Source organism: Lissotriton helveticus, chromosome 1_1 (assembly GCF_964261635.1).
Source record: "Lissotriton helveticus chromosome 1_1, aLisHel1.1, whole genome shotgun sequence".
In the NCBI taxonomy this organism is placed as follows: Eukaryota; Metazoa; Chordata; class Amphibia; order Caudata; family Salamandridae; genus Lissotriton; species Lissotriton helveticus.
In genome coordinates, this window is record NC_136057.1 from 807,890,899 (window position 1) to 807,913,222 (window position 22,324).

Below are 22,324 nucleotides of genomic sequence, written 5' to 3' on the forward strand. Positions count from 1 at the left end.
GAAATGGCAGGGCCTGTAATGATTGCTCTCCCTGACGTGTCGGCGGCTCTGTCACTGCGCATTGACTGTCCCTTCAGTTCAGTGCTAACCGCAGCGAGGCCTTAGCTCCAGGCAGCACCGCTCAGGTGCAGACGGACGATAATGCGTGGAAAATCGAGCAGCGGGCATATCAACTGAAGGGAAACGGGATCAATATGGAACCTACCGAGAATTCCCCGCGTGGGAGAAGTCCGGATTTAAAATGATCACATCTCAAATTGTAGTCTCTAGAGGGAAGTGGAAAGAATTTAGGAACACAATATCCTGGATAAATGTTTACTGTTTGTGAGCCATAGAACTAGAATGTGTTGGTGTTTATTTTCAGTCATTTGAAAAGGATTTGCAGTGCAAGTGTTATTTTCTTAAAGCTGGTCAGGCAAGTCCGTAGTAGTTGAGTAGATGAGGGTGGTTAGTAGAGTAAAGCACTAAACCGTATTTTTGTGTTCAGTCTGGTTACTTAGTAGTGAATGAGTCGGGTTGTAGTAATTTGACTCATTTACACATTTGCTGTTTTTTAATATCCTTAATTGATCTAATTTAAAAACATGGGATAACTCAGTAGACTTAAGTAGTATTTAGGTCGTTTTATTGGCAACTCCACTAGCAGTATAATCAAGTACTTCTTATCTTGGCAACATTTAAACTTAATTGACCTTTCCCAGAACTCCCATTCCCCATAGTTCTATATTACTTCACAGTGATGCAAGATGCATTCCAAACATTTTTTTTTACTTACTGCTAAAACCTTTATCTTCTCCTGCTTATGTGATTGTGACTTTATTAGTCACACTCTTTACAGGTTAAATGTACTTTAATTACAAAGTCACTGGTGGGCACATCACAGTAATGAATGTACACTTTATAGTAATTAGTCTTCCGTTGTTGCCACAGGTGTGCGTATCACCGTAACTGTACACACTAATAATAAAAAAAATCACCTTCCAAAGAGAGTACTCACTTCTTTTCTCATAAAATTCAAACTGGTGTGCACATCACCGATATGTGCAATTCATCAGTTCCTTCCTTTGGTTGTATGTCAGTACAACGCATGCTTTTACCCCGCATGCCATTACAACGCGGGGATTCCAACGCAAGTCGTTACAACGACTTGCGTTGGGGGGCGCTGGATAGTGGAATAGTTTAATTTTCTATTCCAACTCCAGTCCCGGTGGATAGTAGGGAAGGTGTTGGATAGAAAATTAAACTATTCCCTATCCAACAGCGCCCTTTCTTGTAATCCCCGCGTTGTAATGGTAGTGCGAGGTAATAGTTGCGTCGTAAAGGATGTTCCTCCTTCCTTTCTTTAGAACGTGATCACCTCCTCCTTGACCTCATTCGTCTTCTTAATGATCTGGTGTGTACATCGCCTAACTGCATCAAATGCTCTCTGTTGTTTAATGCGTTTCTTCCTCACGATTCACTTTGACTTGCTTAAAATGCCTGCTAAACATGTGACGTCATCACGTTATCCCAATCAAAGATGGCGATCCTACGTCCTTTGCGCTCTACACTCGAAGGCAAGCGTACGTCGTCACTTTCCTTTTACATCACAGCTGCCTCTTGTGCCTCTCCGCGCGACTACTGACGTGACCGCACACTCTCTTACGCATCTGCTTGCGACAAGTACCAAAGTAAGTCTTTTTCGTTCTTCTTTTAAAATTCACTCGCAGCTACACACCGTGCATTTTAAACTGCTGGCTCACCTTAATTCCTATTGTTGTTCCTTCTTTTTTTTTTCGTTCTTCTTCTTTTCTTTTTCCTGTTTTTTTCTGTAGTTCCTTCTTTCTCTTTTTTTTTCTTGCTTGCTTGGGTTCCCGCAGAGTTGCCGCTCCCTCATTGCCAATTTGTAATGTATCCTCAGTAGACTTAAGTAGTATTTAAGTAGTTTTATTGGCAACTCCGCGTAGCAGTATAATCAAGTACATCTTATCATGGCAACATTTAAACCTAACTGACCGTCCCTAGAACTCCCACTCCCTATAGTTCTATATTACTTCACAGTGACGCAAGATGCATTCTAAACATGGAATGCAATAGCACCACAAGGACCCGTTTTCAGATTTTTTGTCACTGCTTTTAAACAGTTAATGGTGGAAATGCTGTTTTGAAATTTTCTGTTAAAATGAAAGGTATTTATTTCAGCCATTTTGTTTTTTTAAATATTATTCACTTAGTCAGGTGTGATTTTCTGTTTATTAATGGAAAAATATCTTTGTCACTTTTTTCTTTTGAATAGGAGACTGCTACACGCAGTGGGCAGATGTGTATCTCTTCTTTCTCTTTTGGTCCGTGACAGTTAAATATAAGTTGTATTTAAATTGATGTTTTCCGTTCCAGACCAATTGTGTGACTTTTGTATAGTTGACAGTTATTTTAATATTCCAATCTCCTTCAGAGTCTGTCAAACTCCTATAGGGGAATGGTGAAAGGAGAATTTAAATTTAAAATTTAAATTTTGTGCTACTGTTGTGTACAATGACGAAGTTGGTGGATAAGACTACCTCAATACTAGTAAGGGACGTTATTGACATTTTTAGTTTACCTTTGAAAGACGTAGCAAGTCCCCACGTTGATGTTCTTCTCCATAACCACTTCTGAATAAATGTCATAGTACATAAGTGCTTCAGAACGCCCTCTAAAGTTTTTAATAGTACAGCATTTAAGTTTAAGTTACTGGCCTAATGTGTCTTCAAATGCAACATTTGCCACTAAATATATCCAAAACTCTGCGGTTAAAACTCCCCAATCCTCCTGTGAAGTCGTCAAACCTTACAACGTTTTCTTACCACCATAGTTACCCACAACACTTGTTGCACACACCTACTAGGTTTCAAGCCTATCCCCCGGAAAAAACTGTCAAGTCTTTTGAGCCCACCCCTCGCCCAACTCCCACAACCATCATGCTAGCTAGCCACTGGTTCAATTATTAGCTGACTCAGTTTTGGAGATGTTTAAACTGGGTGCCACAGTGAAGCTTTAGTGAAAAGGTACTGTTGTGTCCCCACCAAGAACATGAAGTTGACTGGAATGCTGCTGGAAAGCATTTAATTGTTTAGAATGATAGATTTTGAATTGCTGGTAGTAATGGTTATGAAGTTCAGAAATACTAGCAATTAGTAACAATCTAGAGTTTTATATAGTTTTTTTATATGACCACCATTCACTTTACGTACATTTTAAACTTCAACATAATGGAAATATTTGTTTTTATCTTTCTGCCTTCAGCAATTTCTTGAGCATGTAGTTTTACACCCTAATAGTGCTGGCAACATAACTTCATTTTCCATTTCCTCTAAATATTGACCCTTGACTCCACCCCCAAAGTCAGAGGCATCATTAACGGCTGAGGTTACTTACCTTCACCAGTACCCAGCAATGCTTAAAGAATACAGAATGTCACTGTGCAAAAACATAATTAAAGAAATGTGTTACATGTCTTCAATACGTTTGTAATAATCATGCGTCAACCATGTCCTTTTACTTTGTTTTAGAGTTTCATCTCCTTTGGATCTGGGGAGCCACCAGCAGATGAGTTTCACTCCTTTGTGCTTTACCACAATAACAGTCCCAGGTGGGCTGAGCTGTTGAAACTGCCAATTCCTGTGGATAACTTCAGGGGAGCTCACATCCGATTTGAATTCCGACATTGTTCCAGTAAGATCATTTTTCCATAAGACTGTCGACCTTTTTTTACATTGTTGGACACTGATTTGAACAGAAAAAAATAAAGCAATTGTAAATGTTCATTTTTGTTCATTTAGCTTCATCATTTTTGTGTCACTATTAATGCCATTACTGAGTGTGACAACTGTCTAAAACTGAACATCAGTCTGGTACAATTCTAACTGTTTGAAACTTTATAGTGTCATTTAGTTAATTGGTGGTTACTTTTTTTGTGTCATTCAGTTAATTATTGTTAAATATATAAAACAGATTTTTTTTAGTCTACGGCCTGCAAAATTAAAGATTAATTCGTTCCTGCATTTTCAACTTCACATCCAGCTTTGTTAGCTTTAGAATACCCGCTCTTTAGTGAGTTTTATACCAGGATTAAAATGAAATCCTAACAACTGAACACAGCTTTCACAGTTGCATTTTCCTAGATGATTGCCAGGCATCAGTCGAACGAATATTCCTGTAGAATAACCACGTACTTACGAGGTAACCAATCAATCAGAGATGCCATCAAACATAAGCATTGCGTATTGAGGATAGTTGGCTAATATACCAATCCGAATACACATGTTCAAAAATATCTTTTGGGGTCCATAGTGAATGCAACAAGTATGTGTTAAAATGAATGCATCTTCTAAGTTCTTCTGGAATGTTACCTTAAAATTGAGAAACAGCCGAAAATGGACATAGAAGAACTTCATAGTTAATACAAAATGTAAAAAGTGCCAAACTGCGCAGTTTACTACTCATTAGATCTAAAAAAAATAACAGCAACTTCCCATTGGAAAGAAATGCCGGTTGCTAAGCAGGTAAATGAGCAGGCTTAGCACTTCCAAGTTAAGAAACATTGAAAATATAAGTTCCTCACGCCAATAGGCAAACTGATGGAGGCGGCCATTGGCCAACTCAAGGCAGGGATCGGTCCTCTCTCTGTATCCTTGTATTGTATTCAGTGTCATCCTTCCAAAACGACCAGAGCTGGGAATTCTTTGAATGTGTGGCTGCTTCAAGATAGTTTTTATGGTCATTTTTCGATGTGTTTGGTTAAGGAGTTTTATTTTCAACTTTTTATGTCTATCCGCTTAAATTAAAGTATATTGGATTCAACTAAGTTGTGAACTCTTGGGGGCAGTAGAAGGGGGCTCGATGAGATTTCTCCTCCTGCGTGAATAATATTTTAAAATATGTGTAAACATTAAATGTTCATTATATATTGCGGGTTTTTTTTTCAGCAAAAGAGAAGGGGGAGAAAAAGTTATTTGGTTTTTCCTTTGTGCCTTTGATGCAAGAAGATGGAAGGACGCTACCGGATGGCACTCACGAGCTAATTGTTTATAAGGTAATTACATTCAAAAAGCAATGTGACAGTAGAGAGCTCCAGCGATGACTGTGTTTCCCTAGAGATTCTGAAGCTTGCCCATTTGTACTTAAAATACCGCTTATATTAAGAAGGTAAGGAGGCTACCTGACTGTTCCCTAAATAAATAACACTCTTTCAAGCTGCATCAACATGGATCCATGTTAGTGGAAATATTAGTTGCCACTCATGTATCCCTGGGCTCCTGTGACATAGCTACAGCGGTGTGATATATTTATTTTGGTGGAATGTTGTGGTTTCTGGACAAGTGGGAGAAGCGGACCATGAATTAAGAAGCTACGTCTGTTGATTCGAAAAGATGAATGGACAAGGAGGGGAAAACTTGTATGTGATTTAAGGGAGAGCCCTCGATGCAACATTTGTTCCATCCACTTTAGTCTCTATCAGCTGTCTTCAGAAATACAAAAAACATTCTAACTCATAGACTAAGGTGAAAAAGAGGGATGGCAGAGGAGCTGACTCTGTCAAAGGGGCTGCTTCATTGTTATCTGATGCAAGAGGCGTGTGCTTGATATTAGTTAAAAAAATCAAATCTGATAGAAAGTCCTAAAATTTTACTTTTAAAATTTGGAAAAAAAGCAATTGTTTGAGAGCAGAAAGTTTAAAATTCTTTAAAAATAGTGAGACTTTAAAATTATAAATGTTAATATTGCTAGTTCCACTTGAGGTAAGGGTTGGGATGGGAGGGAGGGTTAGTGTTGTGATTAAGGCTAGACAAAGAGTCAACACTTGGGTTTACACTAGGGTCACATTTAAAGTAAGTGTTAGATAGTGTTGATGGAAATTTCTACCGATAGGACTTGGACTTATTTTAGAAATAGTGTGAGGGAGAAGGAAACGCCTATAGTTAATGTTGTGTGTTGGGGCTAGCGATAGGGATCTGATCAGTGACGGGATTAGCATTATGTGATCTAGGTTTGGTTTATAGTACATACCAGCAAGGTGTTAAAATTTGGGTATTACAGGCTGTCTACCTTGAAAAAACAAAATGTGATATTTGATCAATTGAAATATGTTGAACCTTTGCCTTTCAAACTAAATTCCGTTTGCAAACATTTTATTAAAGTTAGAACTAAGTTTCTCACCTTTGAATCATACGTTTTACTGGCTTTCAGCCTAAAGTCATATTGTCAATCAGGTTAAAAGGGAAACAGTTTGCACTGGTGTGTATGAGAGACCTTGATTTAGCAGATTTATTGTCATCCCAACAACTGACTAAGGGCATGACGTTGAACCGGTTCTAATCTCAGAACTCTTAAGCTCTTAGTAGTGCACCCTCATGAGGCTTAAGCTTAGGCAAAGGAGGAAAATTGTATTTTGCCATTATTCTGGGGTCCCCTCTGTAAACTTGGGGATAGATTTAATTCATGAAACACACAGTCTTGGGAGGACTTGGCCTGGCGGTTCGGGCCGGACTGTTCCCATGAGGAGTAGGGTCAAGTCTTATTTGGATATGGCTGGGTCCAAACTGAGGTGGCATTGTGAGCAAAAGCCCAATGGGTCGGGATGCTCCCCTGAGTGATTGCCAGTAGTTAGTCAAATTGCAAGCATTCCTCCCATCTGCTTTTGTGTGTTTCATAGATTTAATTCACACCCTTCTTTCAAAATGTTGCAACTGTGCCACAATTTGTTTAGGTTCAAGGCAGGCCTACTCAAAAGCATCCCGTATTATGGCAAGATATTAAAATGGAACATTCATCCAAGTTGTCTCATATGTACTGTTTGAATCTTATTGTACAGACTTGGTGATAGCACCTCTGTAGGTATGGTTTAGTTGAATATTCTATAGAAAAATGACTGTCTGATGAATACCTCTACCTACAGATTCCTCACCTTTTCAATCTCCTCCAGGTGCCATACTAGATCCAGAAAAGTTGAAATGACCCTCCTGCTCCAGTGCGAGGTGCTCGACTTCGCACAACCACCAGGCACCACCTTGTGCATGATATTACTAAAAGCGCTGCAGCGACATAGATTTCCTTTTTCCCCCACTCTGTTTAACACAGCTCAAAAGTGCTGTCCTTGGAACTTTCCGTTCGCCAAATTAAACACATTACTATATCTGCAGGATACCACCTCCCAGGTAATCTGAGGTTAAACAATTCTAGTCTTGTCATTAGCAGAAATCGATTTCCAACTACCACAAGGTGTGTTTGTGATGCTGGGACTCAAGCACAACTCCAGGACACGTGATAAATGCAGCCTTACGCGCAAAAAGCTAGTTAGGAGTCTTTTTAATGCACAGGCACATAATGGCTGCTGGACTTGGCACTGTTCTAGATTTGGTTTCTGCTCCAGGTCGGCCCTTTTGCCACCCCCTCTCCAAAACCTCCAGGACCTCTGGTGAAACCAGATCAGCGTTGAGAAGGGGCTTCCACTGCTGTTTCAAGGTATGTCTTCAGGCGGTCATCATGTTTGCTCCGTGGCTTTAACTTTGGAGCCCAAACTACTCATTGTCACCCAAGTGTCAGTCTTGGCGCTGGCCCTTGGCCCTCTTCCTTCTCTGGTTTTCCTAGAGTTAGCAGTCTCTGGTGCAAATCGAGGTATTCTCTTAGGTGATGCTATCTGGTCCCCATAGAGCTGGTGGATTTCCTGACTGGACTTCTACTGATGGGTATGCCCCAGGCATCAGACAGTCCCATGCAGACTCTCTGTAGTGCCTCTCTGGTATCGGCTGACCCAATAACTCTGCTGAAGGCCTCATCAGTGGTGCCCCTACTGTGCCACCTTCAGAGCCACTAGCACAATCTCCGTAGGCATCATATAGTGTGATGAAGTGCTTAAAGACCAAAGACACCCTAATATATTCCAACGGTCAGGAACACAGACTGGTAGCGGAGCCTCAATATAGACTCCTACCTAGGGATGAGCACTTTGAAAGGATGCATGATTTTTTTGGGTCATGCTTGAAGCCATATAGGTGCCTGACATTGTCCAGCACAATGACGATAACAGCAGTGAGGCAAGTAACCTTTCAACAGACTATGACAAGGGAACATTTTTTATTTAATTTTACCTCGTGGTAGTCTGTCGAATTCCTCGCCCCCCCAACCCAACCGCTCTTACCTGTACGGGCCGCTTCTGCGGTCACAGCCATCTTAAAGGTGGAGAACATAGCAAATATTTTAATAGAGAACTTCCAGATGGCTTTTTTGACCTCAGAGCACTTTCTTCCTTTCAGTGAGTCCTTAATGGAACCTATCCTAGTTCCTTGGGATAAATCAACTCATGCCTCTGTGGAGAGTCTGGTGGTGCAGGCATCTTCTGACCGAAGCAGAACCCTAAAATCCTTCTCTTTACACAGCCTCCTGATTGTGAGTACAAAAATATTGAGGTGTTGGGAAGGAAAGTTTTCTGATAGAGACCTCTATCCTCACCCAGGCATCAGACTAGATATGGAAAATCTTGAGCGGTACATCTGTATGCCTGTAGGTTGCATCGGCTCCACGGTGGCATCATCCGCATTGGAAGTGATGTCACAGTGACCACATATCGCCACCTCCAGTGCGCTGACGTATGTTCTTTTCTTTCTGCAGCAGCAGAGTGAATCCGGAGAGGTACCTCGTCATTTTTTACCAACTTTTTCAACCCTTTAATAGACTATTTTTGAGCTATTGATCCCACTGTGCTAGGACATGTCCCCTTCAATACCTACAGGGTTTAAAATTTGTGGAGGATGTCGCAAATGTGTCTGTGTCTGATCCTCGCTTGGTCTGTCTGCGGTGCCTGGTGTCAGTCCATGACTCCAAGGCCTCCATCAAGTGAATTTGATGCATCCCAAGGTGATTTGAACGTGGGCAATGAAGTTCCTGGTGGCACTACAGAAGAAAGCTCCGTGCCGTTCCTGGTCCTGTTGCTGGAGTAGATCTTGGGACCGCTACCAGAGCCATTCCCGAAGATGATAGTCTTCGTGTTCCAAGACCTCTTACTACAAGTTAAAACTTTCTTTTGCGCCCCCATCCAAACACTGTGCTTCTAGGACCCGCTCCCGCATGCTACCTCCAGAGCCGGTGTCCGGACCTGCTACGTGCTAACACATGTTCCCTGTAGCGACACCCTCCCAACTAAAATAATTTTACGACATTCTGCACACCATCTTTGGACCACCGACTCCCTCTGGTGCACCTTTGTGCCCCACGGAGCCTTAAGGTGCCCCAGTTGGGTTACCGCTGGCGGGTTCTCCCCATCACCAGACAGGCCTCTGGAACCACCGTTGGATCCGGCTTGATGCTGACACGCCTATTCCCACCTTGACTCCAGTTCCCCTGGTGCTGACCCCGATGCTACCAGTGCTGCTAGATGACAAAGCTATTCCTATTTCCAAGTCAGAGTCCACTCAATGCTGATCAGGATCTATCCAGACCATACCAACCTCTGTATTTGCCGCCATTGGACAGGCCCTTTATCACTGAGGGGGGCAATTAGGACGAATGGTATAGTTCTTTAGAGGACAACCCTGACCAGGAAGAAAACTGGTACGAGGTGGTGGGTGATACCAGTGACCTAGAAACCTCACTAGACTCTGGCATGCTTTCCCCTCCTGTTAGAACTGGGGGTCTCTAGTTGGCAAATAGGGACCCTTGCTTCTAGTCAGGGTAAGGGGGATGCACTTCTAAAATAACCCCTGCTCACCCCCTTGGTAGCTTGGTACGAGCAGACAGGCTTGTCTCAGAGGCAGTGTGTAAAGCATTTGTGAGCACAGACAGAAATACAGTGAAAACACTACAAATGGACACCACGCCAGTTTAGAAAAGTAAGTGATCTTTATCTAAACTAAACAAGACCAAACAACAAAAATCCACAACACAGTAATAAAAATATGACTTTTAAAGGGTAGAAATAGATCAGTTCAAAGCAAGTTGCAGATGGGACACTTTTCACACAAAGTACCTTGGATGCATCGCGCACACAAACAAAAAGGGTCGCAGGGAAGGTGATGCATCAGCTCCTTACACTCAGGGAACGTGATGCATTGGTTCCTTGCTCCGGGGACTTGATGCGTTGGTTCCTTACTGCTGCGCAGGGGAGGTGATGTGTTGGTTCCTTACCGTACACAAGATGATGCGTCGGTTTCTTACTGCTTGGGGAGGTGATGCGTCGCTGTCTTACTGCATCCCCCAACGATGCAACACACTTGGCGCCTTATTGTGAAGCGACGATCTGGGACGATGCGTGCAGTCTTGCAGCCGCACATCAGGCCTTGTGTTGGAAAACCAGTTCTGGGGGGTACTTTGCAAGTGCACAACAACCTCCATTGTCAGTGTGAGCCCTGGCTCCAGAAGGGCGGATCCATCATTGTGTAAGGCAAGCACAGCCCTATTCAGGTGCAGGTGATACTCCTCCCACCACTCCAAATGCAGACCAGGCCTATTCAGCATAGCGCTGACTCATCCAGACTCTCTGGAGCCTCTGCACATCCCCAGCCCCAGTCACTCCAAAGCCAAACAGTCAATACACATCCTAGCAGAGGCACACTGGATGGCTAAGTGAGAAAATACTTACTTTCTAAAAGTGGTATTTTCAAACACAGAATGTAAAAATCACCCCCACTAGAAGATGCAATTTAACATTCTGAGTTCAGACATACGAAACATTATTTTCCCACCTTGTTACCAGGGATAGTTAGGCTTATAAGATGTTATAAGCAAACTCCCCTGTCTATCCTATGGGAACAGATAGCCTTGCAATAGTGGAAAACGTAATTGGCAGTATTTCACTCACATCAGGACATGCCACACACACCTGGGCATGTCCTACCTTCCACATACACTGCACCCTGAACACAGGGGTACCTTGGGCCTACCTTAGGGGTGACGAACATGTAAGAAAAGTGAAGGTTAGGGCCTGCAACTGGGAGCACTTGCCAAGTCGACATGGCAGTATTAGACTGCACACAGGGCGCGGGATGCCCAGAGTGTCATTTGGTCCCATACCCCTCTGGCTGCTGCAGCTTTGAAGCCGCTGTAGCGAGACCAACACAGTCATCCTGCTTGTGGCATGATCTGGCACCACCTGCCCCAATGGGGCAACATAACTTCCAACAAATTGTGCAGCGGAGTTGCACCATTCCATTTATGGAAACCCCTTCCCCTCTGCCACAATGCCCAGAATTGCTGATTGAGGGCCATCCCTTCCTGTTCCGTCAAGATGTGTTGGCCAGCTACTTTTTAGTGCCGAAAAAGGATACAGGACTTTGTCATATTAGTAGGTCTGCACCCTCTCAATGACTTTCTGTGGTATAAGGAATTCAAGATGCTCACCATGGCTCAGGTCTTGTCTGCCTTGGACTCTGGCGACTGTATGGCAGGATGCTTATTTCCACATTTCTATCCTGCAAGCCCACAGGCATTACCTGCTTTTCAAAGTGAGCCACAAGCATTTCCAGGTCACTCTGTTCTTCTTTGATCTCACCAGTGCCCCCCGGGTGTTCATGAAAGTGATGGCGGGGGTTGCAACTTATCTTTATCTTCTGAGGTCAGGGGTTCCATTCTTACCCCACCACGATGACTGGCTCACCCCAGACAGTCATCATTCATATCTCCAGATGACAGCGAACATCATGCATTTGCTGGGGTGCACTGTCAGCATGCCGAAGTCAGACTTTTTTCTGTCCCAGACATTTCCTTTCATTGGAACTGTTCCGGATACAATGAAGTTCTGCACCTTCTCTCCAGAGCGCAGAGTCCAGGACATTTGGGCCATGAACCTGATGTGTCAACCTCTGTCCTAGATTTCGGTGAAGCTGACTGAGCCTTTTGGACCTGATGGCCTTTTGCATCCTGCTAGTGAAGCACACCTGATGGCACATGTGGCTCTGCAGTGGGACTTCAAGTCCCAGTGGGCCCAGCATCAGGGTAATACTTCTGACCTAGTCCAAATTTCAACGGAAGCTGCAAAGTATCTGCAGTGATGGCTAACAAACTGCGATTGGCCCACTAGCAGACCCCTCTTCCTTCTCCATCTGGGGTTAACAGTGGTGACCAACTCCTCCCTTCTGGGTTGGGGTGGCAGCCTGAGAGGGATGGAGATCAGAGAACTCTGGTCTTCTGTGGTATACCAGCTTCACATCAATCTTCTGAAACTGAGGGCAATTCACTTGACATTGAAAGCCTTCCTCCCCCATCCATTAAAAGAATGTTGGCTCAGGTGTTCACGGACAACACCACTGCCATGGGATATTTTCTACGGCTATGGCCATCACTCTATGGATTTTATTAATATTTGCTATGGCTGACACTACTGTGTTAGTATGTGGGGTACCTTTCCTGGATATCTGCCAAACTGCTGCGCCTATAGTCAGGTCTGTCGAGAATGGCATTTCACATGCTCAGTCCTCCAGGACTTCTTAGTTTAAGCCAGTTCACAGGCCCACCTTGGGGGAATATTTCTTGGGTATCTATTCTAAGGTGGGGAATATGCAGTTACAAGTATGTATCAGAAGAACAAGTGGCTTAGCTTGGGTAATTATTTTTCTGATGGAGACTCGATCCAACTACAGATTCCTCACCACCCGTCCGCTCTTCCCACCTCTGTGACCTGGGCTCTTCATGCCAAAGATCCCATTAGACACTGCACACTTATTAAACACTGTTCCTTACATGGCTCTCCATTAATAGCGTGGAAATAGCCATGAGAGAAACTGATGGCAGCAAGCTAGAGTAGCACTTATATGGCAAGTTTTACAAAGAAGGCTGGGCTGTTCCTCAAATGAGTGAATGTACGTGTCACACTAATGTTTGGATACTGTATGGTCTCAATGAGTCTTACAGTTGGGCATCCATTTTGTTGGATGTAATGCCCTCACACACCCTTTCAGGTGTCATGCTTCATCATCTGGGCTGCTCCTCGTTGGGTCGGCGGTGCAATACCCAACGGGCGACACCTCAAAGAGGGGCACTTTAGCGGAGATCTTTTATCCAACTGCCGTCAGGTGAAGTCTGGGTTCGGGTCCAAAAGAGCGTAGAAGTATATGTGAGTTAAAATTAAGCTAGGAGTACCACGATAAAGTTTATTCTGGGGTCCCCTGCTTTAATTAAAATGAAAGACTAGCCAGTACTCGTTGGAATTCAATGTTTCCTATATGAGTCTCGGTTAGTGTGTGCTCTAAACGGTCGACATGTTTCTCGCGTGTGTGTACAATGACTCGCGATTCTTCAGGACCTCAGTAAAGAAAGTATCTTTAATGGAAAACTGTCTACGTTTATGGGATCTACCTGAATATCTCGTGTACTATTCTAAAAACCTCACAACAAGGAAAAGGTGCTCCATGTGGTAATGTACCTGTGTTGCGCTGCATCTGCCTAATGTGTCAAGTATACACACAACAACAGTACCCGGCGGACTGTACATCGGGTTCAGACATCCAAAATATGGTTCTAGTCTCCCGTGTCTCCGACAGCTCGACCTACCCACGCCACCGGGTCCGGATGGTGATGTGATCCCAGGCGGCCAATATGGCCACTTCATCGTCACTTTCAAGGAGGTCGTGATTCTTTTGAGCAAAGTTGCTGTGCACCTGGTTCCGGAGAATGGGATCTGACATGGGTGTTACTTCTATTGCTTTATTGTCCTCAAGAATGATGACAGGCGTTGTTCCGTTTTTGACCTTGGAAGTAACACCCTAAGACTTTGCACTGCGACTGGTTGAAGTCGAGAGAATTCAGCCTTAAAGCAATTCACACAAAGTCGCACTGCAGCTTGCTTACTGGGCCTCTCAACATTCATCAGTTTCCCCAGTAAGTCCTCCTATTTCAGGGTTACGCCTGTAGTTTGTTGTATCAGACACTAGCACACCAGGCTCCTCAGCCCTTTCGAGATCGGGGACAGTACATAACTCAGCCCCCCAACCATCCAGCAGCCACAGTTTAAAAACTGCTTAAGTGTATGCTTCACAGCACAAAGCCACCCCGTAGAAGGCAGGATCTGCCTTTTCCTCTAGTAGTAGCAAGATCATCGTTTCGACAGATGGTTTCTCCCATTTGTACAACAGGTTTACGCCCTCAATTTCTTTTTAGTCCACTGTACTTTCCACCCCCATCAGGGCAGCTGACAGAGCACCAGCTGTCCTTTTTGCAGCAGGACTTGTCGGCCCTTTTGGCTAAAGAGGCCATAGAGAGGATTCCGGCTTTGGAGGCTGAGTGTTACTCCTGCTACCTCCTTGTACCCAAGAAGAATGGAGACCTTTGACCTTTTTTTTTTTTTAAATCTTAGCCCTCTGAATGACTTGCTGACAAAGGACAGGCTCAAGATGCTTATACTATCCCAGGTTCAGCCTGTCCTGGATCCTGGAGACTAGATGGTAGCTCTGGTCCTAGAGAATGTGTATTTCCATTTCCCTGTATCAACGGGCCAAAGTCGCCCCTGAACCCTCTGCAGACACTCTTGTTCATTGGAGCCATCCTAGATATAGTTTAGTTTTCGTGCCTTTCTCCCAGATTGGAGAGTCCAGGACATTCAGGCTTCTGACATTTCAGTCTCTTTTCTGTATTTAAGAGAGGTCTACTCTAAGGCTACTGGAACTGTTGGCCTCCTGCTATTTGAACATGACAGATGAAACATATGAACTCTGAAATGGGATAGGAGGCCATAGTGAGTGCAGCACCAGGGAAACCTATTGTATTTAATCCAGGTTTTAAGAGAAGACTGCCTCCGGTCTTGCAGGACTTTTTGTCTGATCATTCCACAGACCCACAACCTTGGGAGATTCTGTTTTGATATTGCAATGAGAGGCATATGCGGTTAGAAGTGTCCATCAGAACAACAAGTCACTTGCCTTTCGGTAATGCTCTTTCTGCTAGATACTCTATATAACCTCAAATTCCTCACCACTCACCCCCACCTCCCTATTCTGTGGTATTGACTCTGCAAACTGGCCATACCAATTTGTGGATGGCATCTGTGTCTAAGGGGTCGGGCAATCCTACGAAAAAAACTGACATCAGATGCCAATGTTAGGGCTTACATGTGGTTCCATATGCCATTTCCACAGTGGAACGAAGGCTGTGTGGAGCCACCTGACCTCCCCTACCAGCATGCATGAGTACTGCTTCAGAGGAATATTCGCAAAGTGAGGAATCTGCTGTTAAATAGAGCATGCACAAGAAAGAGTGTTACTGAAGGTGAGTAACTTGTTCTTAGGGTTTACTGGTCTTTAGGATCCAGAACACTTTCTGTATATCAGCATCCAATCCATATTGTATCTTGTGGTTACAATATTTCATTTTGTTAGAAATCGATTTGCAGAAATACAAGCAAATACGTAGTGCATGTGGTTCAGAAATCTGTACTTCAAAATACTTTATGGTTACAGAAAACATGGAAGTGAGTGCATTACAATTGTTATTTATTTTTTCAGTGTGAAGAAAACACAACGTTCCAGGATGTTTCCCGCTACCTCAGGCAGCCCTTTACAAAGGCGAACCTCCTTGGTAACAACAACCAAGCAGTCAAAATTACTAAAGAGTCCTTTTGGATAACATCATTTCTTTGCTCCACTAAACTTACTCAAAACGGTAAGACAGTGGTCCTTTTAGTGCAATGGCATTTTGTTTCATTGAACGTCCTAATTACATGTTATAGCGTAATATAAAACATTGCATGTGTTGTCCTGGCAGTTCACACATACCTCAGATTAACCATTTGATCGTGTGTAAATAGTTCACAATAGCCTGGGTATGGTCACCTAGAACTGCTCACCCTTGTTAGCTGTCTAAATATTATGACCTAGTTTGAGTGCCACTGTAAATAACAACTGCTGTGCCAGCACCTGTTTATGGAGGGGTTGCATGTACAAGTGGGCAGAGTTTACCTCATCCATTCATTACAGGGCGCTATAAAGTTTACATACATCTGTCAAACCTGTGAAATTTTCTGGGAGAATATGCCAGGTAGATACCTGAACATGCAGATTTGGGTGCTGAATTCACATATATCTCCCGGTTATGCTTCATTTTTGACAGGTAAACTTGTAGGTGATATTTATTGTACCTGTTAAATTCCGAATCCTGGGTTATCAGATTATAATCTGCAATAATTATCACATAACACACTGGACACTCCCAATCGTGGTTTGAATGCCCTTTTGAACCTGCAACCACTTTACATTTTCCCTTTAAAATTAGATTTTGAGGGAACAACACTGTCTATGAACTCAGTTTGAATGAAGAACATATCAACAACAAGAAGAGAGTAACAATGTTTATGTTGCTGATTTTGTGAGTGGATTTTTATATTTTCAGTGGTGTTAGAATATTTCATTATTTAGAATTTTTCCCAATGCACTGGACCTAAAATGTGGCAAATAATAATACATAATTGGTAGAGGTAAAAATGACGTAGTTGAAGGTAACATTACATACATTTGAAATTGGGAGTGTCCATAAATGTCATCAAAGAAAACCTGCATGTGTGAATTAAGAATTCATAGGAAATACAGTAAGGTCTTTATGAATGTAGGTATGTAAACTTCCTCTAAACACGAGGGATGTGGCCTAGCAAGATAGCAGCACACACACACTGACCTTGGCCCCCAGGTCCCCATACAAATTCTGGCACCATCCTTTGCATGAATGGATATTTTCTGGCCACAACTGCTCCCCTAATACTCGGACACCCGTTGCGATGACATGTCTTGAAGTCTGCTTTGACGGAATGGAAATGGCGAACAAAGCAAACACAAGGGGTGAAACCCCAAAACCGTTCCTATGATGCTTGTTTCCAATCCAGGAAGGACCTGGCCTGGCAGTTCGGGCTGGACTGTTCCCATACGGAGCAGGGTCAAGATTGATTTGCATATGGCTGGGTCCCAACTGAGGTGGCATGGTGAACAAAAGAACAATGGATTGGGATGCTACCTTGAGCGATTGCCAGTGGGTAGACAAATTGCAAACATTCCTTCCCTTTACGGTTCGTGTGTTTCTTGTTCTGTCCCAAGTGGCATGTATATACCCAAACATGGGTCCCATGTTCACTGTGCCACTTGAACCAAGCTGTACCTGGCTGATGAGCCCATAACTAATACCAAACTGGTCCTGGGTTGCTTACCAGGGACTCCTGAGTTCTACACATCCTTCAACCTTAAAAACTTCCTACTTATTGCTACCCTTCATTGAATCTTTACAACTGTTACTACCCTTAGCACTACCCTTTTCTGAACCCTAAAAAACCCCTTACTTCTATTTGATTCTCCTATGGCCCTTCAATGCTACCAATCTCTGAATCCTAAAAACGTCTTACTATTCCCCCTCCCCATATCACTTCAAATACTCCTCTTTACTTTAGCAGGAGACTCTTGCCCCTCCTCCCAGTACTCTTACCTTTATCCATTAATGTATAACATTATTTGTTGTTTTTGTAGTCAAAATTTAATTTTCTACTGTTTTTCCTGTAGACAAAAAGTGGTAACATTCAGACCCCTATCCTCTCACACAAAGTAGCACTTACCTGTCTTTGTTCCTCCTTGGGTCGCTCTGCTCTTCGGCTACTCCTGTGTCCAGTCACCAAAAGACAATCCCAACTTCTACAGTCCTGTATTTCAGCTGCTCTGGCTGAAATTGGCACTCTTCCGTCACTGCCATTCACCTTGTGTGCTGTGGATGCATATTGGTGCCTAAGTTTGTGTGAAAAGGAGTGTACAAGTGTTGCATGAGTGTGTGTTTGTGTGTGTACGTGTGTCTGACCTATCTGACCTCTTTAAGGATCTGGAATAGAGAGGGCACTGCCTTCTGCAATGTGCATGGGGAAGCACAGTTGATCACTGGGCCCTATGAATAGCATATTGGCTTGGACTCTCTGTCCATAAGCTACTTAGTTTCTGGCCCCTGAAGGTCTACAGTTCATAAGACACTCTTGAAACACGAAGGAATATTGTTCTGCACATCATGATCCAGAAGGAAAAGGTTAAGAAGAAAACTGGGTAGCAGAGCCACATACCAATATGATTCACACATGTAGCTTCAAACAGCTGTCACCAAACAAGGCTTTCCATATCATCGGCTGAGTTGATGTTTCCTAGTACAGCAAATTCTAGACGAAGTCAAAAACAACTTATTTTCCGGGCAGTAGCTAGTTTCTTGATAACACTGGAAGCCTGTTGGGACAACTGGATGCCTTGTTTCTGTGTAGTATTGTAGGTGCCTGTCTAACACCTAAGCAGTGTATGACTCTAATGTGAAAAAGTCCACAGAAGAGCTGCAAAACAGAATATTGTAAGAACTGGCACTGAACTCTCACAAACCATATACTCCACTCTCACCCTCTAAATCAGTTCATCCAAGTAAACTACCACCAAAACCAATCGAATGTAATGTGATTTTTCAGTATATATTAACATTAGTTTGCATTACATCTGTCCTAACTCCTGTCTAGCTTGGTTTTTTTGCAGACCTACACATGTAATGAAGCCTCACTCTGTGAAGTATTTGTCGAAATAAGGGTTCTTAATTTATATTTTTGCATTTCAGTTTTCAAATTTAACAAAACTTTAGAATGAACCTTTTCATTGTTTGCATATTTGCAGCCATTTAATCAGCCATTTTAAAAGTTTCTTCATCATTTTGGTTTTACAATAGGAATCGTCAACTACATTTTATTAATAAATGTTTGTTCAAATCCTTTCTTTTTTTTTAAACGCATAGTGCACAAATAAAAAATATGGGCAATTTTTGGTATGATTAGTGTACGGCCCCTCCAGCTACCCATGTGAGGTAATGACCCATAGTGCCATCAGACTGGCATTATGGCATTTGTGCTCTTTGTTTTCACTGGCACGTTTGGGAGCCTCCCTCAAGTTAAATGAGGCACCAGATGACTAATATGTGAAGTAACGTAGTTTGAATGTTGGAACTAAATGTCTTTTGAGTGTTTGCAAGAATTAAGGAAGATTTTTGTTCCCAAATTACTTATTTATTATTTATCTTATATCCATATTATTTTGCAGAATTTGGGATTGTATCCTTCAGCATACAATGCATTTTGTTTTACTAATGTAGTGTATCACTTTAAAAATGTTGCTAAAAATAGTTGTAGCTACAATATATTATGTTAATAATAACAATGCATACCTGTTGTGTATGATTTGAGACAGCATGCCAGTAATGTTTACGCTTTCATAGTGCATAATCATTTGTCAATTTCACTTTAGCTCCCCTTTTTAGGTTGAGCCTGGGCAGTTCATGCGCTGCTCTGCGAGGCATGATGTATTCGGAGTATGGAGGTGAAGCCCCGCCCACTCCCAGCCCATATTTTTCATTGGCTTGTGTCATTGTCCTTGGTAAATGTTAGCTTCTGATTCGGTAATAGGCTTGGTAGTCCCTCCTTAGTACCGGGTTGTCTTCATTTGTGAAACCCCCTGTTACGTGTATTGTTGCTCGGTAGGCTTTAATTACAGTCTACAAGCACTATTTTGTTAAATGCTTTTTAGCTGCCTGCAAACAGGCAGGACGCGCTCTCTAATAAGGAAAGCTTAATTTTCACATTAATGTTGGCCATGCCTCTTTATTCAGATGAGCTGTGTCTAAGGAAAGGGACACGGCCGCCATTAAAGTGAAAGCGCTGCACAGGGCGCTTTTGTAAACAACGATTTGCATTGCAATAGGTCTCGCATTTTCGTGAGTTTAGTAAATGCGAGAACTATTGCATTGCAAATGCTTGTTTGAATATTGGTGTGACTTTTGGTCCTGTTACAACCTAGATCACATGAACTTGATGGTATTATTATTTTTTAATCTACTCTGTCATTTACAATAAATCATTGTACACTTTTACAGGAGACATGCTGGATCTTCTTAAATGGCGAGCCCATCCAGAAAAAATCACAGTTTGTCTGTCGAAATTAAAAGAAATAGATGGTTCAGAAATAGTTAAGGTAAGCAGACCATTTTCTTATTTGCATTATAATTTATTTTGCACAAGCACTTGCAGTTAACTAATAAATGTCTCTATCTGCTTTTGATAGTTCCTACAGGATACCTTAGACACATTATTTGGGATTTTGGATGAAAGTTCTCAAAAGTATGGATCAAAAGTATTTGATTGTTTGGTAAGTTGAAGTTAAACAATATAGCTTATAACATAAGTATTTATAAAGTGAAAATAAATTAAAAATATTGATCCCCCAGAAACTTTTAACATACATATTTAAACAGTGTAAGAGCATGGTTAATAAAATGTTTATACTTTTTTTCAGGTGCATATAATTAACTTAATGCAGGATAGCAAGTTCCAACATTTTAAACCAGTTATGGATACTTATATTGAGAGTCATTTTGCTGGAGCACTTGCGTACAGGTAGGGCACATTCATTTTTAATTTGTTTCAAAATATTTGTCCTTCACACTGATTCTCTGCAAAAGGAATGTTTTTCTCAATGCTAAGCTAGACTTTTAAATTAACGTATATTTAATCGAAGTCCATGGTAAGGACTTGTGTACCTTTTATCAAATTTATTGACCCTGGTTTTTTTGATTGTGCAACGCCTGCCCAGTCCACCTTGATAAAACAACGATGCTCTGTTCACCCACATGCCATGTCTATGAGATATTATAGCCATCATTTCTGATGGATACATCTGCCTGTGGATTCCTCACCTTATGAATATCCCCTGCGCCAGCATTCCGCGGAAATGTTTCCTACCTCCCTGCGCCGACGAAGTCGTCATAGCGTCATGGCTCCGCACGCGGCTCCGCATGAAGTCACCAAAGCCATAAGAAAACCACGTCGATGTGATGACGTCAGTTCCCTTTTTTCCACGCTGTCGACGCCAACGTTTTTTTCTGGGACTCTACATACTTTGTTTGGATACTTTGTATTTTGGATTGTATCTCTTCCTTCTTTGTCATGTCTGCTCCGAGGAAGTCAGGATTTAAACCTTGCAAGGAATGCGGTAAACATATGTCGATTACTGACCCGCATGAGGATTGCCTTTGGTGTTTGTCTTCAGATCCTGATGTCGAGGGATGCTCTTCGTGCAGAAAGATGAATCCAAAGGTGTTAAAGGAGCGAGAAGCCAAACTTTACATGGCCAAAGCTAGAAAAGCGAAAAGGAGTCGAAAAAGGTCAAAATCTAGTTCTTTGACATCACGACTCCAAGAAGAAGCACAAGAAGAAGAGGAGACATGGTGAGGTCGCCTTCTCCTTTTCCTCAAAGTTGAGAAAAGGAGTTTATTTCTCCTTCTTGATCAGTATCTCCTCAGGTGACTCCGGCTCATTCTCCTTCTTATAAGGGGACTTCAAAGTAGGCAATGACGCCGAGATTCTCGCCTTCGAATCCGGCAGATGATGATGAGGTTTCTTTGGCTCCATCTGTTCCTCCTGTGGCTCCAGCTGGTCTGACTCCTGAGGTACCTTGATCGGATCCGGGACCGGCTTCTTACCCTCAGTTTCCGATGCCGGACTCTGATCCCTCGCATTTTTAAAATGCGGTGTATGGTGTTTTCACCAGGGCCTCGTACCCCTCTGGAGCGCCTTCGGGTCCCATGGGTTTATTTGGATTATAATTTGGGTGTGCCTCATCAGTATCCTCAGGCCCCCTTTATGCCAGCGACGTCGTCCTGGTCTTTTCCCGCTTCGAGGATGTTGACGCCGTATGGGCAGTCTCCGGCTCCATCCCGTGAAGCTTCCCGGATACGATCGGCTCCGCTTATGGATCCACCTTCGATGCCGCTCCCAGAGCCGCCGACACCGCGTGTGGCGCCGCCGATCCGCAACCGAAGATGTGTTCGAGGAGAGAGGCGCAGAGGTTATTGGAAGAAGAGCAGTACCGGGATGAAGAGAGGGAGGAAGGAGAGGTGTATGACACAGAAGATGTATTTGAAGGCTTGTGTGATGCAAGTGGGCTTGATACTTCTCCAGAGTGGGACTTTGTTTCTCAAAAGGCTTCTCCCTCTAAGGATGTTGCTCCATATCACACAGTTATCAGGAAGGCTGCAGAACTTTTGGACTTGCAGCTTCCTGTGGCGGAGTATATGCCTAATCTTCTCACTGAAGTGCTTCATTCTCCTTCTTCGGTGGTTGAACCACTCTTGCCATTTAATGCTGCTCTTACTGAGCCAATACTTGAGGTGTGGCACAATACTCTTTCGGCTCCTGCAGTTTCGAGGTCAGTCTCGAGAAGGTATCAACCGGCTCCTGGTGATCCTGTTTTCCTTTCCTCTCATCCATCTCCTGAAAGTCTGGTGGTGCAGGCTTCTTGCTCAAAGCAGTCATCAGGTGCGTTTTCGCAAGCTCCGGCAGACA

The 22,324-nt window shown here is 43.0% G+C and overlaps 1 protein-coding gene across 2 annotated transcripts in view; it reads left to right on the forward strand.

Annotated features, from left to right (window-relative positions):
- DOCK4 (dedicator of cytokinesis 4) overlaps positions 1 to 22,324 on the forward strand; it is a 1,604,094-nt gene that overhangs the window by 712,752 nt on the left and 869,018 nt on the right. For both annotated transcript variants that reach the window (XM_078674485.1, XM_078674490.1), the window contains exons 15-20: positions 3,531 to 3,693; positions 4,947 to 5,053; positions 15,447 to 15,603; positions 19,858 to 19,955; positions 20,046 to 20,129; positions 20,277 to 20,377. In XM_078674485.1, the coding sequence (XP_078530611.1) occupies positions 3,531 to 3,693; positions 4,947 to 5,053; positions 15,447 to 15,603; positions 19,858 to 19,955; positions 20,046 to 20,129; positions 20,277 to 20,377 (710 nt within the window). The remainder of the gene's footprint in view (positions 1 to 3,530; positions 3,694 to 4,946; positions 5,054 to 15,446; positions 15,604 to 19,857; positions 19,956 to 20,045; positions 20,130 to 20,276; positions 20,378 to 22,324) is intronic.